Here is a 19,139-nt window from a genome sequence, read left to right as displayed (position 1 = left end):
TAAATTGGTCAAAAGAGGTCAAACTTCATTTTTTATGGACAACTAACAATCAAATTAACAAAAACCATCCATTTAAACTTCAGGTGAGAGTTTTTGAAAAAATTGGTATTGTGAGTGACAAAAATAAAAAATTCGAATTAAATCTACATTAAAGTGAAAGGTTGCTAGCATGACTACAATTTCCCCTGTAATTTAACACTATATGGTAGCTTTTGATATATATGTTATTCCAAAAAAGTCACATTTCTAGAATAATTGTTGCAAACGGGACCAGAACATTTCCCTGGAATACAATTTAACACTATACAATAGCTTTTGATATACATATATATATATATATGCTTTTTAATATGTCATATTTCTAGAATTGTTATTGAAAACGGGTCAAGAAAACTTTACCGTGGAATATAAGATATGCATGCCACTCCTTTCTTGGGGGAAAGGGTAGAATCTCTAAAATCTAAAATAATTCTAACATCAGTGACACTAAAGCCTACATGACATTATGTAAGATGTTAAATTAAAGATGAAATTATAAGGTTCATTTAATTAAACCTGCACTACCACATAAGCTGGTGTTAAACACCAATGATGCTAAACAAAGGTTCCAGAAGACAAATTTCCATAAATCCGTACGCATGCATTCAAATGGCAAATACAAAGGAAAGCAAATTTCGAAAAAACTAAATTGCATCAGCCAATCCTGATTTGCGAGTAATGCCACAGAAAACAAATCTAAAATCCAACTAAGTCCCGACATTCAAATTTTTTAAGGATCTAAATAAACAGCAGATATAAATAGACCTCCTAGTAACGATCAAAGGTAGGGGGGCGCCCTCCCCTCCTAGGACGGTCATAGGGACCAGGCCTCTCCCGATAGTTTCTGCCCTCATAACGAGCAGGACCTCCGCCTCCATACTTGTCACTGCTACCTCGGGGACCTCCATCCCTATCATAGGATCTGTCTTTACCGTACCCATTCTGGGGATAACGATCAGAGCCCCCATACTTGTCTACCACAAAGCGATCCCCAGTCGTGGGATACCTGCACATATACATGAAGCCATAATGAATAAAACAATCAGTAAAAAGTTAGCTACATCACCATCACGAAATTAACTTGCACTATTAGACTTGGTGGCACAAGGTTCACGGAGTTTACTCAAGGTTAAATATTAAAAAACTTCTTTAAAATAACACAACCCAACCAAACAAGGAAGTTTTGCAATCAGAGTTCTCCTTTCAGAAATAAAGGGAAGTGTTCAGAGATTATGACATGATAATTCCATTCAAATTCAGTTAATACCTGTCATTAACATATCGATCACGGCTCCGATCATCCCTGCTGTCATAACGATCCCTATCGCCGTGACGACCTCTATCATATTTATCATCCATGTATCGACCACGGTCATTTGCAAAGGGATCACCACGACCACCAGCCCCACCATACCTAGAACGTGGAGGTGAGAAAGGGCGACCACCTCGGCCACCACCTGCTGATGGACAGTCTCGGGCCCAATGTCCTGGGCGACCGCATTTGAAGCATTCATCCTGCCCAGCTGACCTTGCTCCTCCACCATAACTGCCCCTGCCACCTGAAGTGTAACCTCCATAGCCATGCCCTGAATCTTCATCCCCCATTTTTGGCTGAGCCTTGTTCACTGAGATGACACGCTCCCCAAATTCTCTACCATGCATATCACGGATCGCATCTTCCATTGCCCGACGGTCAGCAAAGGTCAAAAAGCCAAATCCACGAGGGCGGCCTGTATCTCTTTCTAGCATTATCTACATGAAGATTGCACTTGAGAACACCAAAATAGTGGATGACTGACCAATCCAAATAAGAGTATATATTCAATACATGATTATTAGGAATAATTTGAAAATTCCTGCAAGTGATCTTAAATATAAATCTCACTATCAGTTCAAACGCTTAAGCATGAATAGCCAGTATATTTTCATATTCATCAAGAGGCATGAGAAAGGACAATTAAGTTCTCTGTGTTATTTCTAACAAAAGCTTATCTTAAGCATTAAGATGTGATATAAAAATAGCAATTGATTAAGAAGCTCCCGCACGTGGAGTTGTAGCTATATATCTGAAAATGACACGCTGCACAAATTTAGGCATCAAAAAATGTGAGCAAAACAAATACCACATTTTAAAAACAAGCTACATGAACAAACAAAAGTTCAATTTTTTCTATTTAACAGATATAACTTTACATAGAAAATTTCAAAGTACTAATATAAGTGAGCAGTGACCAAGCATAAAGCATGCACAAATAAAATATTGAAAAGAAGTGTTTACAGTATTATTTTAGTGCCCTCATGTTTAATCCAAACCTGAAGTTATGATGGCCCTTAGAGCAAGCTTCATTTAGGATTTATGTACAACATGATGTTGGAGGGGAAAAGTAGTCTTACATGAGTAGAAGAATCAGCAGAACAGCAGATCTCAATCATCTGACTTTATGTTCTACACAGGCCCCAAATTTCATAAATCTCAGATCGATAACACAGCACTCAAGAAATCACATAAGGACAGGTTCCTAATGATAATGAACATAATCTATTCGGTCTGGCCACTTGATCTGATTACAATAACTCCACTTTAGACACTTCAGGTTCTGGTCTGTAATAACTATATTTCATCAACCCACATATCCAAAAAAACAGACATACAGCCATTGGAAGAATCACATGACATGTGCAGCTCGACAAAACCTTTCAAGACGAGCTTCCACCCTTAATAGTCATCTCATTCCAGATCAATGGATTCGAAGCACTAGCTACGAACATACTCAGTTGAGCTGAATAATGGAACCCGAAACTATAACCCAGCCTCCTTACTGAGTCCAGTATTTAATTAAAACTAGGCACTAAAACGCAACGCAAATGAGACTACTTTCTGACAATTTACTCCAGTCAGTCACTTGAGAGCATTCCCTGGAAGAATTCTATCATGAATAACTCATTTAACGAAGAATATACTTAGCATATATATAACCAGACTAATCAGGCATCAAATTTCATCTGGAAAGAGGCCCCATTTCAAAGTTTGATGCTGATTTCAATGAAGAAGTACTATGCGTACACATCATCAGATTGTCCTAAACGTTACGTGAATATGATACTGCCTCGAAGAATACCTCACCAAAAGTATGCAGATAAACTTAAGACTCGAACAATAAAATAAGCATTCTAGTGGGATGGAATCAAACGTTATAATTTGAACTCTTTCTTTTGAATTATAGACAACTGCTCCCTGGACAGTTTACAACGTGCAAATAAAGAAAACCGGCTTAGTACGCCTGAATTATAATTAAAACATTCTGAGGCATGAAGCATGCAGTTTGCAGAAATCAAAATGCTGGATGAACCACCGACCAGCTTCAAGCCTTTGGACTTTGTTACACTCAAATCTTAAAAAAACATTAAACCCTAAATCAAAATTCAGGGTGTTCATTTTAAAATCACTGTCTCTGCCAAAATTGAACTCATACAGAACTTCACTCTCATTTCGACAAGATTGCTTCATACGGTCTGAGCTGATACGCAGTAAAAAAAGAAAGCAAATTCCGGCAGAAAAATGAACTTCTGTCATTGAAATCGTAAAGTAGCAGGAAGAACGGAAGAGCAATTTTGAGGGATGGAATCCCAGGAGTAAATAATATAGTATGACAACCACAGTGAATTTAGCTCATTTTAATTGTGCTGTTCTGACTAACAAGGGAGGATTACCACTACACCGGAAATGGGCGACTGCATATCACTCTTAAAAACTGATTAAACTCTAAAGATTCTGCCTCTTGAGTGTTGAAAATGTTCTTGAAAGAAATTATATCTTCACATCCAGCATCTGAAATTTTTTAGAGATGAAGAGCACTACAAGCAGAAGTTCTAGCGGAAATTTTGAAAAATGAAGCCGAGTGTAGAAGTTCTTCAGTGCCTTTAATGAAGCATCCACCATCTGCAGCTCTTGCCCAAATTACTGTAACTGACATTGGACAAACCATGATGCAGAAAACTTTAGGAAAACTCTGTAGTAAAATAGCAACATCTCCTAATAAAATCTTTTGACATTATTGGGCCAAGCACAGGAGGATTGATCAACATAATCGACGTTGAGCAGATTTAAAAGGCATTCTAACGGATAGGGTCGAAATGATGGATGATATGGCATACTGCGATTATGCATGATGCAGTTAACCTCAATGTCTTAACTTTCATCCGCAGTCAGAAAAGATCATAAACAATGCCCAAAATCCAGAAAATCTTACAAGAACAAGATGCTTCTAGAAGTTTGCTACAACATATTGCTTTTGGCTCAACCATATCAGTGACTCATCCACAACACCTCATGCAAGTAAATTATAGACCATGGGCATCAATTACGAATAGCACCGACTTTTAATTCTTTACGAAATCCAATCCTTGTTGTACTTTAGAATTATTGCACCTAATGCACTATTGTTACCTGACAATTTCAACATCAGCCTCTTCTGAACAATCAGAACCAAGTTTCCCAAATGTTCAATTTCTAGGCAGAAAAGCATCGATCCAGCCATCTTGGATACCCACTGAATGATACAAATTAAACCCACTATAGGGAAAATAGGGAATTGAGATCCCGCCTATGGGAAAATCAATAAAGACCTTTTCTGAAATCGGAGGAATTTTCTTCTCTTTGAAACTTCCCAAAGTGAAAGCCTTTTAACCATAGTTGGAATTTCGCCCCAAGACAAGGTCAAACTTTGGGAAGAGGACATGATCAATAGAACTTGACTCAATGAAGCAATAAACTGAAAATATCCCAAGTAAAACTGGCAAAGTCCCCATGCAAAACTGATTCTAGAAACTCAAACATCAGAAACAACTACATGAACCAAACTATGAAACACGAGAGAAATAGGGTTTCAGCAATCCAGCACATCCCAAGTCCCAACGAACCCAAAGTTCCATCAAATCCTGCCCTAAAGGCCGGCATTACAGAGATCATAAGCACCATACAGGGAAAGAGAGAAAGAGAGATCAATAGTGTGATGAGAGATAGAGAGAAAAAAAGATTGCAAAAATATATTAAAATAGCTAGAAATATTAGTTGTCAATGTCGCAGCAAGAAATGAATATTCGTAGCAATGTTTTTAGTTTTTTAAATAGCTTTTGGGGAAACCACGTAATATATATGTGAATATAACATAATTCACGACAAACTTGAGTTTTGATTCTTATTTAAGCACACGAAATTTAACAAAATTCGTAAAAATTATAGGACACTGAATATAAAACTAACAAAATAAACAAAAAAGAATATAGAAGCAAAATAAACCTCCATATACCGCAATAAAATCATATTAATTTCCAGGAAAATTTGCATTTAACAACAGTATGAAATCAAACCTGACTGTCAATAATTTTGCCAAAGCGGCTAAAAGCATCTTCAAGCTGACGCTCGGTGATGTCCCACGATAACCCTCCAACAAATATACGGTAGTCTTGCTCCTTCCCGGCCATCTCTCTCTGAAACCCCAATCAATCCAGTGTTAGCAATTCAAAATAAAGAATCATCGATATTAAATCCAGTGTTAAATATAGAGGCGAAACGTATGTATATGTCTGCGATAGAGAAAGATTAGGTTTACCAGTAAGAAAAGGTTGAAATGAGATAAGATTTTTGAGAGCAAATGTTGGTTTCGGAAGTAAAACCCTAAGACACAGGGAATTTCCTTTTCTCGGTCTATTGTTTTTATTCTTTTTTCGCGAATAATAATAAAAGAATTCTAAAAAAGATACAAATAATATTACTTAGTTTACCTCTTTTCTCGCGGTGGAGTATCCAATTACCAAAATGAACATGAGCCTGTTTATGGGTGATTTTGAAAATTGATTTTTGATCGTTAGGAAAAAAGTGAAATTCATCTGTGGAGAAAAAATCAAATATAACGACTGAAATAGTGAAATAACGGTCAAAAAATCAATTTTTGGATGAAAAAAGGGACCCAAACAGGCCCCATATAACTCAAAAGTCGGTCAAAAGAGAGCTACTACTAGATTGGTGTCGATGTGATAACCATGTGATGTTAAGTCTCGGTTTGTTTTTCATTCTTTTTCCATTAAAATAAAAAATATGATCGTTATTCATCACATTAAATTATCAAATTTGAATTTCTATCTCTTGTGTGGAGTTCATAACAACTATATTTTTCATTCTCATTTTTACAAAAAGGGAAAACAAAAGCCCCCTATATAATGGGCATACTTTAAATGCAATATCACATAATTTATTTAATTGAATATATTAAGTTCCGTTTGATTCTCATTTTTTGGCCATAAAAATGAAAAATATGACCGTTATCTATCATATCAAGTCACTATATTTAACTTTCTATCTTTTAAGTTGGTCCCGTAACAACTGTATTTTTCATTCTCATTCTTTCAAAAATGAAAATTGAACGAGGCCTAAGTTGAGCTATCTAAACTAGTGCTCTAGTACAACCGTGTTAAATAACATTATTTATAATTAAGGGGTTAGAGTAATGTTATTTATATAATCAGTTTGTTATTACGTGATAGGTTCAATTAAATGTGAAATTACATGATTCATTTAATTGTAACTTTTATTTAATGATATTCAGTACCATTTAAATTGGTGTTGTAACATTAGTGGTGTTAGATAAGTTACTCTTAAATTATTATTTTTTTAATAATTATATTTACGCTAAACATTTAAACTTAGCCAAACTTCTCACACTTGCTTAATTATTTAGAAATAAAATATTTTCGCTTGTGAATAAAATCATTCTACAATTGGATAAAATGGAAATGTAGGTTTGTCCAAGTGTAAAGAAATATAAGAGTCCGTTTGATATGAAAAATTTTCCATGGATTTTCCACATTTTGAGTTGTTTGACTGTATAAATTTTCCATGGAAATCAATTCTTCCTGCCCCCGCCCCTCCAACATGCGACTTATTTTCCTCAAATTTGAGGAACAACTTTATTTTTCAAAATTTTTTTAGATTTTTTATTTTATTTTTAGCAATGGAACGAAATTCTATCCACAATTATAAAAAAAAATTATCTCTTTAATTGACAATTTTCATGAAAAACAAATCCAAAAGAACACCAAAAAATCCAAAATTTCAATATTTTTCAAGTTAAAAATTATACCAATCAAACTTATTTAACTAACAATTCTCAGTAAAACAAATTCTAGGTAATACGAGTCCCTAGAATTCGTTTTCTTTCCATCCAAATTTCATTCTTACAATCAAATGGACTGTATTTATATCAAATTTATCGAAATGAGGACAAATAAGTTTGAGTCAATTTTTGAATTAAATACTAAACAGTGACCTTGAAAATTTTCTGTTATTTTCGCACTTTTACATTTCTTTAATTTATAGATAATTCTAATATATCACATGTACTTAATTAGCATAAATGAAATACATGCATCGCAAGCGGTTTTGTGACCATGTTGCAATATTGTAGTTAAATAAAAAACGGAACTATAATACAAGAATATAGCGCTTAAATACAATGCAATATATTGTATTAAACTGTTGAAGTTATTGATAAAATAAATAATATTTTTGCATTTATATTTATTTATTATAGATAATTACTAACCATCATATATGTGTCACATAGGACGATTGCGATAATAAACGATTACAAAAAATATTATTCAATCATAAAATGTCAAAAAGAGAATATCTTCCGATTAGTGGTCCCTCTGGAGTTGATTGATTTAATTATAAATCATTGAATAAAGAATATAGGGCACAATTAAAAATAAAATAAAATTAACGCTGATAATTTTTATATCATAATGAATTATGGGAATTGAATGAACCATTTATTTTTTACAATATATACGATCATATAAATTAAATTAAATTAATTTAATAGTATAGATTAATTTAAAAATCAAAAATAAAAAACTTAATTATCTTCTTCACCACATGGTCCCCGCCCTTCATTCGGACCATCCTGTCCCGTCCCGTCCACAATCATGTTGTCATGATTGCTGTCACAATCTCATTGTCACCTCAGTGATCGCTCTGTTAATAAATAATTGATCCGTCCTTCCCCTATTTGAACTTACTCTTTCATGGACGTACGATAAGTTTTCTACTTTAATAAAAATCAATTGATAAAATACACCCACAAAGTTCAACTATACGTGCCCAATTCAAAGAATTGATACCCTTCCCCTATTTGACCTTGCTCTTTCACTGAATTACTATAAATTTTGATATTTAATAAAAATTAAGTGATAAAAACACCCACACGAAGTTCGAACGTTTTTGCCCAATTTAAAGAATTGAATCACACCCTTCAGTTATTTGAACTTGCTCTTTCATAAAAATACTATAAATTTTGAATCTTTGATAAAAATTAATTGGTAAAACACAATATACAAACACACAAAGTTCGGCCATTTTTGCCCAATTCAAAGAATTGATCCACTCCCTGACCTTCTTTAAACCATCTCATTCATTGAATACAATAAATCTCGATCTTTAAATAAATTTAATTGATAAAACACAACACACACACACACACAATATTGATTAGACCATTTTTGTTCAATTCAAAGAATTGAACGACTCCCTTTCCTTACACAAACTTGCTCTTTCATAGAAATACGATAAGTTTTAATAAAAATTGTTAGAGAATTCAGAATCTTCAAATTCAACTAACTTACACCAAATTCCATCTCAACGATGAGTTCGGTTGAAGTTGTTGAATAGTTATTAGTTAGTTGGTTAGTCAAATAGTCTATAAATATATCACTTTGCATACCCTCTATTTCATTGAATATCCTCCAATCATCAATATGATTTTAGCATATTAATTTTCTTTTATTCTCTCTAGCTTTATACTAGAGGTATTTTCATGGAATTGATTCCGATTCCATTGTCTATGCTTTTCTCTTTTTATCGATGTTAATTCATGGTTTCTAATTCAAGATTTTAACAAAAACTAACAGGTAAAGAAAACACACACACACCCACACACACAGAATGTGCAACCATTTTTGGCCAATTCAAAGAATTGAATCATCTCCACCCCTTACTTGAACTTGCTTTTCCATAGAAATACGATAACTTTTGGCCTTTAATAAAAGTTAATGGATAAAAAACACGTACACAACAAAGTTCAACCTTTTTTGCTCAATTCAAATAATTAACAATCAAATAAAATTTACATTTATTGTACAATGTACAACAATTTGATTTAGTGAAGTGAATGTCTTCACAACAATAAACATTTACGAAAATTAAGAGAAAAGAAGATACACGATGTAAGATAATTTACACAATTGTATAATATTTTAATATTATCTAATCAATGGCTATTTCTGTTGAATTGTTCAGGGACAAGCGGGAATCAAAGAACGCATGTACCTCCATGGTCAAGGAAACTTGAACTAGATTTGGGATGTTTTGTTGAAGTTCTTTTGCTTAATTTCTGAGGAAGAATTTGCAGACGGGGGTTTGATTCAGTCCCCGAATTCTCTGCAGCCAACTGATAACTCTGGACCAATTCAAGTTGTCGGGCGACTATCTCAGTGCGCCTTGGTAGAAGTTCCACAGCCTCGCCGCCTGGTATCACAATGTATTCAATTGCAAGTCGAACTTCCTATTTAAGAGCCAACCAGAATCAAGATCAGTCACTCAGAGGCTGCAATCAGAAATTAAAGGAAAGAGTCCTTCACAAATTTCATAGCAACAAGTATGAGCGAAAATTGAAATAATAAATAATTCAACGAACTCAGAGATCAATAAACAAATCAAATTTGATTTGGAATGATGGAATTTCCACATGTTCAACTTGAACCGTTGAATTGTGCTGATTTCAGATTAGATACGATCTGACGGTTCAGATCACACACAATTCTGTATCCCTTGCGGTTGGTCCACTGCGAGAAGCAAGTCCTCTCCCTTCCAACAGGGAATTCTATTCCTCAATAAGACACTTAAAAGTAAGCATGGGACCCACCCTAAATATCCATAAAATTGATAAGAAAACCTATATAATTCCAACAAAGAGAAGCTAATCAGTAAGTAAATGCTTGATGAGGCAACATTCAAAATAATTTTGATGTATGTAATATTAATGTAAATATACCAGATGTCATAATATATAACACAACCCAACCAAACAAGGAAGTTTTGCAATCAGAGTTCTCCTTTCAGAAATAAAGGGAAGTGTTCAGAGATTATGACATGATAATTCCATTCAAATTCAGTTAATACCTGTCATTAACATATCGATCACGGCTCCGATCATCCCTGCTGTCATAACGATCCCTATCGCCGTGACGACCTCTATCATATTTATCATCCATGTATCGACCACGGTCATTTGCAAAGGGATCACCACGACCACCAGCCCCACCATACCTAGAACGTGGAGGTGAGAAAGGGCGACCACCTCGGCCACCACCTGCTGATGGACAGTCTCGGGCCCAATGTCCTGGGCGACCGCATTTGAAGCATTCATCCTGCCCAGCTGACCTTGCTCCTCCACCATAACTGCCCCTGCCACCTGAAGTGTAACCTCCATAGCCATGCCCTGAATCTTCATCCCCCATTTTTGGCTGAGCCTTGTTCACTGAGATGACACGCTCTCCAAATTCTCTACCATGCATATCACGGATCGCATCTTCCATTGCCCGACGGTCAGCAAAGGTCAAAAAGCCAAATCCACGAGGGCGGCCTGTATCTCTTTCTAGCATTATCTACATGAAGATTGCACTTGAGAACACCAAAATAGTGGATGACTGACCAATCCAAATAAGAGTATATATTCAATACATGATTATTAGGAATAATTTGAAAATTCCTGCAAGTGATCTTAAATATAAATCTCACTATCAGTTCAAACGCTTAAGCATGAATAGCCAGTATATTTTCATATTCATCAAGAGGCATGAGAAAGGACAATTAAGTTCTCTGTGTTATTTCTAACAAAAGCTTATCTTAAGCATTAAGATGTGATATAAAAATAGCAATTGATTAAGAAGCTCCCGCACGTGGAGTTGTAGCTATATATCTGAAAATGACACGCTGCACAAATTTAGGCATCAAAAAATGTGAGCAAAACAAATACCACATTTTAAAAACAAGCTACATGAACAAACAAAAGTTCAATTTTTTCTATTTAACAGATATAACTTTACATAGAAAATTTCAAAGTACTAATATAAGTGAGCAGTGACCAAGCATAAAGCATGCACAAATAAAATATTGAAAAGAAGTGTTTACAGTATTATTTTAGTGCCCTCATGTTTAATCCAAACCTGAAGTTATGATGGCCCTTAGAGCAAGCTTCATTTAGGATTTATGTACAACATGATGTTGAAGGGGAAAAGTAGTCTTACATGAGTAGAAGAATCAGCAGAACAGCAGATCTCAATCATCTGACTTTATGTTCTACACAGGCCCCAAATTTCATAAATCTCAGATCGATAACACAGCACTCAAGAAATCACATAAGGACAGGTTCCTAATGATAATGAACATAATCTATTCGGTCTGGCCACTTGATCTGATTACAATAACTCCACTTTAGACACTTCAGGTTCTGGTCTGTAATAACTATATTTCATCAACCCACATATCCAAAAAAACAGACATACAGCCATTGGAAGAATCACATGACATGTGCAGCTCGACAAAACCTTTCAAGACGAGCTTCCACCCTTAATAGTCATCTCATTCCAGATCAATGGATTCGAAGCACTAGCTACGAACATACTCAGTTGAGCTGAATAATGGAACCCGAAACTATAACCCAGCCTCCTTACTGAGTCCAGTATTTAATTAAAACTAGGCACTAAAACGCAACGCAAATGAGACTACTTTCTGACAATTTACTCCAGTCAGTCACTTGAGAGCATTCCCTGGAAGAATTCTATCATGAATAACTCATTTAACGAAGAATATACTTAGCATATATATAACCAGACTAATCAGGCATCAAATTTCATCTGGAAAGAGGCCCCATTTCAAAGTTTGATGCTGATTTCAATGAAGAAGTACTATGCGTACACATCATCAGATTGTCCTAAACGTTACGTGAATATGATACTGCCTCGAAGAATACCTCACCAAAAGTATGCAGATAAACTTAAGACTCGAACAATAAAATAAGCATTCTAGTGGGATGGAATCAAACGTTATAATTTGAACTCTTTCTTTTGAATTATAGACAACTGCTCCCTGGACAGTTTACAACGTGCAAATAAAGAAAACCGGCTTAGTACGCCTGAATTATAATTAAAACATTCTGAGGCATGAAGCATGCAGTTTGCAGAAATCAAAATGCTGGATGAACCACCGACCAGCTTCAAGCCTTTGGACTTTGTTACACTCAAATCTTAAAAAAACATTAAACCCTAAATCAAAATTCAGGGTGTTCATTTTAAAATCACTGTCTCTGCCAAAATTGAACTCATACAGAACTTCACTCTCATTTCGACAAGATTGCTTCATACGGTCTGAGCTGATACGCAGTAAAAAAAGAAAGCAAATTCCGGCAGAAAAATGAACTTCTGTCATTGAAATCGTAAAGTAGCAGGAAGAACGGAAGAGCAATTTTGAGGGATGGAATCCCAGGAGTAAATAATATAGTATGACAACCACAGTGAATTTAGCTCATTTTAATTGTGCTGTTCTGACTAACAAGGGAGGATTACCACTACACCGGAAATGGGCGACTGCATATCACTCTTAAAAACTGATTAAACTCTAAAGATTCTGCCTCTTGAGTGTTGAAAATGTTCTTGAAAGAAATTATATCTTCACATCCAGCATCTGAAATTTTTTAGAGATGAAGAGCACTACAAGCAGAAGTTCTAGCGGAAAATTTGAAAAATGAAGCCGAGTGTAGAAGTTCTTCAGTGCCTTTAATGAAGCATCCACCATCTGCAGCTCTTGCCCAAATTACTGTAACTGACATTGGACAAACCATGATGCAGAAAACTTTAGGAAAACTCTGTAGTAAAATAGCAACATCTCCTAATAAAATCTTTTGACATTATTGGGCCAAGCACAGGAGGATTGATCAACATAATCGACGTTGAGCAGATTTAAAAGGCATTCTAACGGATAGGGTCGAAATGATGGATGATATGGCATACTGCGATTATGCATGATGCAGTTAACCTCAATGTCTTAACTTTCATCCGCAGTCAGAAAAGATCATAAACAATGCCCAAAATCCAGAAAATCTTACAAGAACAAGATGCTTCTAGAAGTTTGCTACAACATATTGCTTTTGGCTCAACCATATCAGTGACTCATCCACAACACCTCATGCAAGTAAATTATAGACCATGGGCATCAATTACGAATAGCACCGACTTTTAATTCTTTACGAAATCCAATCCTTGTTGTACTTTAGAATTATTGCACCTAATGCACTATTGTTACCTGACAATTTCAACATCAGCCTCTTCTGAACAATCAGAACCAAGTTTCCCAAATGTTCAATTTCTAGGCAGAAAAGCATCGATCCAGCCATCTTGGATACCCACTGAATGATACAAATTAAACCCACTATAGGGAAAATAGGGAATTGAGATCCCGCCTATGGGAAAATCAATAAAGACCTTTTCTGAAATCGGAGGAATTTTCTTCTCTTTGAAACTTCCCAAAGTGAAAGCCTTTTAACCATAGTTGGAATTTCGCCCCAAGACAAGGTCAAACTTTGGGAAGAGGACATGATCAATAGAACTTGACTCAATGAAGCAATAAACTGAAAATATCCCAAGTAAAACTGGCAAAGTCCCCATGCAAAACTGATTCTAGAAACTCAAACATCAGAAACAACTACATGAACCAAACTATGAAACACGAGAGAAATAGGGTTTCAGCAATCCAGCACATCCCAAGTCCCAACGAACCCAAAGTTCCATCAAATCCTGCCCTAAAGGCCGGCATTACAGAGATCATAAGCACCATACAGGGAAAGAGAGAAAGAGAGATCAATAGTGTGATGAGAGATAGAGAGAAAAAAAGATTGCAAAAATATATTAAAATAGCTAGAAATATTAGTTGTCAATGTCGCAGCAAGAAATGAATATTCGTAGCAATGTTTTTAGTTTTTTAAATAGCTTTTGGGGAAACCACGTAATATATATGTGAATATAACATAATTCACGACAAACTTGAGTTTTGATTCTTATTTAAGCACACGAAATTTAACAAAATTCGTAAAAATTATAGGACACTGAATATAAAACTAACAAAATAAACAAAAAAGAATATAGAAGCAAAATAAACCTCCATATACCGCAATAAAATCATATTAATTTCCAGGAAAATTTGCATTTAACAACAGTATGAAATCAAACCTGACTGTCAATAATTTTGCCAAAGCGGCTAAAAGCATCTTCAAGCTGACGCTCGGTGATGTCCCACGATAACCCTCCAACAAATATACGGTAGTCTTGCTCCTTCCCGGCCATCTCTCTCTGAAACCCCAATCAATCCAGTGTTAGCAATTCAAAATAAAGAATCATCGATATTAAATCCAGTGTTAAATATAGAGGCGAAACGTATGTATATGTCTGCGATAGAGAAAGATTAGGTTTACCAGTAAGAAAAGGTTGAAATGAGATAAGATTTTTGAGAGCAAATGTTGGTTTCGGAAGTAAAACCCTAAGACACAGGGAATTTCCTTTTCTCGGTCTATTGTTTTTATTCTTTTTTCGCGAATAATAATAAAAGAATTCTAAAAAAGATACAAATAATATTACTTAGTTTACCTCTTTTCTCGCGGTGGAGTATCCAATTACCAAAATGAACATGAGCCTGTTTATGGGTGATTTTGAAAATTGATTTTTGATCGTTAGGAAAAAAGTGAAATTCATCTGTGGAGAAAAAATCAAATATAACGACTGAAATAGTGAAATAACGGTCAAAAAATCAATTTTTGGATGAAAAAAGGGACCCAAACAGGCCCCATATAACTCAAAAGTCGGTCAAAAGAGAGCTACTACTAGATTGGTGTCGATGTGATAACCATGTGATGTTAAGTCTCGGTTTGTTTTTCATTCTTTTTCCATTAAAATAAAAAATATGATCGTTATTCATCACATTAAATTATCAAATTTGAATTTCTATCTCTTGTGTGGAGTTCATAACAACTATATTTTTCATTCTCATTTTTACAAAAAGGGAAAACAAAAGCCCCCTATATAATGGGCATACTTTAAATGCAATATCACATAATTTATTTAATTGAATATATTAAGTTCCGTTTGATTCTCATTTTTTGGCCATAAAAATGAAAAATATGACCGTTATCTATCATATCAAGTCACTATATTTAACTTTCTATCTTTTAAGTTGGTCCCGTAACAACTGTATTTTTCATTCTCATTCTTTCAAAAATGGAAATTGAACGAGGCCTAAGTTGAGCTATCTAAACCAGTGCTCTAGTACAACAGTGTTAAATAACATTATTTATAATTAAGGGGTTAGAGTAATGTTATTTATATAATCAGTTTGTTATTACGTGATAGGTTCAATTAAATGTGAAATTACATAATTCATTTAATTGTAACTTTTATTTAATGATATTCAGTACCATTTAAATTCGTGTTGTAACATTAGTGGTGTTAGATAAGTTACTCTTAAATTATTATTTTTTTTAATAATTATATTTACGCTAAACATTTAAACTTAGCCAAACATCTCACACTTGCTTAATTATTTAGAAATAAAATATTTTCGCTTGTGAATAAAATCATGCGACAATTGGATAAAATGGAAATGTAGGTTTGTCCAAGTGTAAAGAAATATAAGAGTCCATTTGATATGAAAAATTTTTCATGGATTTTCCACATTTTGAGTTGTTTGACTGTATAAATTTTCCATGGAAATCAATTCTTCCTGCCCCCGCCCCTCCAACATGCGACCCATTTTCCTCAAATTTGTGGAACAATTTTATTTTTTAAAATTTTTTTAGATTTTTTTATTTTATTTTCAGCAATGGAATGAAATTCTATCCACAGTTATAAAAAAAAATTATCTCTTTAATAGACAATTTTCATGAAAAATAAATCCAAAAGAATACCAAAAAATCCAAAATTTCAATATTTTTCAAGTGAAAAATTATACCAATTAAACATATTTAACTAACAATTCTCAGTAAAACAAATTCTAGGTAATACGAGTCCCTAGAATTCGTTTTCTTTCCATCCAAATTTCATTCTTACAATCAAATGGATTGTATTTATATCAAATTTATCGAAATGAGGACAAACAAGTTTGAGTCAATTTTTGAATTAAATACTAAACAGTGACCTTGAAAATTTTCTGTTATTTTCGCACTTTTACATTTCTTTAATTTATAGATAATTATAATATATCACATGTACTTAATTAGCATATATGAAATACATGCATCGCAAGCGGTTTTGTGGCCATGTTGCAATATTGTAGTTAAATAAAAAACCGAACTATAATACAAGAATATAGCGCTTAAATACAATGCAATATATTGTATTAAACTGTTGAAGTTATTAATAAAATAAATAATATTTCTGCATTTATATTTATTTATTATAGATAATTACTAACCATTATATTGTGATAATGAGCGATTGCAAAAAATATTATTCAATCATAAAATGTCAAAAACAGAATATCTTCCGATTAGTGGGCCCTCTGGAGTTGATTGGTTTAATTATAAATCATTGAATAAAGAATATAGGGCACAACTAAAAAAAAAAAAAAATTAACGCTGATAATTTTTATATCATAATGAATTATGGGAATTGAATGAACCATTTATTTTTTTACAATTTATTAATTCGACAAACGATCATATCAATTAAATTAAATTAATTTAATAGTATAGATTAATTTAAAAATCAAAAATAAAAAAACTTAATTATCTTCTTCACCACATGGTCCCAGCCCTTCATTCGTCCCATCCCGTCCCGCCCTGTTCCGTCCACAATCATGTTGTATGATTGCTGTCACAATCTCATTGTCACCTCAGTGATCGCTCTGTTAATAAATAATTGATTTGTCCTTCACTTATTTGAACTTACTCTTTCATGGACGTACGATAAGTTTTCTACTTTAATAAAAATCAATTGATAAAATACACCCACAAAGTTCAACTATACGTGCCCAATTCAAAGAATTGATACCCTTCCCCTATTTGACCTTGCTCTTTCACTGAATTACTATAAATTTTGATATTTAATAAAAATTAAGTGATAAAAACACCCACACGAAGTTCGAACGTTTTTGCCCAATTTAAAGAATTGAATCACACCCTTCAGTTATTTGAACTTGCTCTTTCATAAAAATACTATAAATTTTGAATCTTTGATAAAAATTAATTGGTAAAACACAATATACAAACACACAAAGTTCGGCCATTTTTGCCCAATTCAAAGAATTGATCCACTCCCTGACCTTCTTTAAACCATCTCATTCATTGAATACAATAAATCTTGATCTTTAAATAAATTTAATTGATAAAACACAACACACACACACACACACACAATATTGATTAGACCATTTTTGTTCAATTCAAAGAATTGAACGACTCCCTTTCCTTACACAAACTTGCTCTTTCATAGAAATACGATAAGTTTTAATAAAAATTGTTAGAGAATTCAGAATCTTCAAATTCAACTAACTTACACCAAATTCCATCTCAACGATCAGTTCGGTTGAAGTTGTTGAATAGTTATTAGTTAGTTGGTTAGTCAAATAGTCTATAAATATATCACTTTGTATACCCTCTATTTCATTGAATATCCTCCAATCATCAATATGATTTTAGCATATTAATTTTCTTTTATTCTCTCTAGCTTTATACTAGAGGTATTTTCATGGAATTGATTCCGATTCCATTGTCTATGCTTTTCTCTTTTTATCGATGTTAATTCATGGTTTCTAATTCAAGATTTTAACAAAAACTAACAGGTAAAGAAAACACACACACACACACCCCCACACACACAGAATGTGCAACCATTTTTGGCCAATTCAAAGAATTGAATCATCTCCACCCCTTACTTGAACTTGCTTTTCCACAGAAATACGATAACTTTTGGCCTTTAATAAAAGTTAATGGATAAAAAACACATACACAACAAAGTTCAACCATTTTTGCTCAATTCAAATAATTAACAATCAAATAAAATTTACATTTCTTGTACAATGTACAACAATTTGATACAGTGAAGTGAATGTCTTCACAACAATAAACATTTACGAAAATTAAGAGAAAAGAAGATACACGATGTAAGATAATTTACACAACTGTATAATATTTTAATATTATCTAATCAATGGCAATTTCTGTTGAATTATTCAGGGACAAGCGGGAATCAAAGAACGCATGTACCTCCATTGTCAAGGAAACTTGAACTAGATTTGGGATGTTTTGTTGAAGTTCTTTTGCTTAATTTCTGAGGAAGAATTTGCAGACGGGGGTTTGATTCAGTCCCCGAATTCTCTGCAGCCAACTGATAACTCTGGACCAATTCAAGTTGTCGGGCGACTATCTCAGTGCGCCTTGGTAGAAGTTCCACAGCCTCGCCGCCTGGTATCACAATGTATTCAATTGCAAGTCGAACTTCCTATTTAAGAGCCAACCAGAATCAAGATCAGTCACTCAGAGGCTGCAATCAGAAATTAAAGGAAAGAGTCCTTCACAAATTCATAGCAACAAGTATGAGCGAAAATTGAAATAATAAATAATTCAACGAACTCAGAGATCAATAAACAAATCAAATTTGATTTGGAATGATGGAATTTCCACATGTTCAACTTGAACCGTTGAATTGTGCTGATTTCAGATTAGATACGATCTGACGGTTCAGATCACACACAATTCTGTATCCCTTGCGGTTGGTCCACTGCGAGAAGCAAGTCCTCTCCCTTCCAACAGGGAATTCTATTCCTCAATAAGACACTTAAAAGTAAGCATGGGACCCACCCTAAATATCCATAAAATTGATAAGAAAACCTATATAATTCCAACAAAGAGAAGCTAATCAGTAAGTAAATGCTTGATGAGGCAACATTCAAAATAATTTTGATGTATGTAATATTAATGTAAATATACCAGATGTCGTAA

At 33.9% G+C, this 19,139-nt stretch overlaps 3 protein-coding genes across 6 annotated transcripts in view; all 3 read right to left on the bottom strand.

Moving 5' to 3' along the window:
* Positions 1-605: 605 nt before the first annotated feature.
* LOC111407402 (glycine-rich RNA-binding protein RZ1C-like) lies at positions 606-5,778 on the bottom strand. 2 transcript variants are annotated; one of them, XM_023036847.1, is made up of 4 exons: positions 5,652-5,778; positions 5,410-5,529; positions 1,307-1,791; positions 606-1,045 (listed from the first exon to the last, which is right to left on the bottom strand). In XM_023036847.1, exons 2-4 carry the CDS (start codon positions 5,521-5,523, stop codon positions 808-810), a joined length of 837 nt encoding a protein of 278 aa, XP_022892615.1. In that variant the 5' UTR covers positions 5,524-5,529; positions 5,652-5,778; the 3' UTR covers positions 606-807. The 2 variants fall into 2 exon arrangements, with proteins under 2 accessions (XP_022892615.1, XP_022892616.1); XM_023036848.1 differs by lacking the exon at positions 5,652-5,778 and adding an exon at positions 2,434-4,982.
* Positions 5,779-10,254: 4,476 nt separating this feature from the next.
* LOC111407401 (glycine-rich RNA-binding protein RZ1C-like) lies at positions 10,255-14,748 on the bottom strand. 2 transcript variants are annotated; one of them, XM_023036845.1, is made up of 3 exons: positions 14,622-14,748; positions 14,380-14,499; positions 10,255-10,761 (listed from the first exon to the last, which is right to left on the bottom strand). In XM_023036845.1, the coding sequence occupies exons 2-3, from the start codon at positions 14,491-14,493 to the stop codon at positions 10,270-10,272; spliced, it is 606 nt and encodes a 201-aa protein (XP_022892613.1). In that variant the 5' UTR covers positions 14,494-14,499; positions 14,622-14,748; the 3' UTR covers positions 10,255-10,269. The 2 variants fall into 2 exon arrangements, with proteins under 2 accessions (XP_022892613.1, XP_022892614.1); XM_023036846.1 differs by lacking the exons at positions 14,380-14,499; positions 14,622-14,748 and adding an exon at positions 11,404-13,945.
* Positions 14,749-18,163: 3,415 nt separating this feature from the next.
* The window catches only part of LOC111407400 (uncharacterized protein ycf45), a 5,589-nt gene continuing 4,613 nt past the window's right edge, over positions 18,164-19,139 (bottom strand). The window contains exon 9 of one of the 2 annotated variants that reach the window (XM_023036843.1): positions 18,164-18,639. In XM_023036843.1, coding sequence (XP_022892611.1) covers positions 18,388-18,639 — 252 coding nt within the window. In that variant the 3' untranslated portion in view covers positions 18,164-18,387. The remainder of the gene's footprint in view (positions 18,640-19,139) is intronic. The other variant, XM_023036844.1, reaches the window with a different exon arrangement.

The sequence above is a fragment of the Olea europaea genome, chromosome 13 (assembly GCF_002742605.1).
Source record: "Olea europaea var. sylvestris chromosome 13, O_europaea_v1, whole genome shotgun sequence".
Classification (NCBI taxonomy): domain Eukaryota; kingdom Viridiplantae; phylum Streptophyta; class Magnoliopsida; order Lamiales; family Oleaceae; genus Olea; species Olea europaea.
This window is presented reverse-complemented; position numbering and strand designations above follow the sequence as displayed.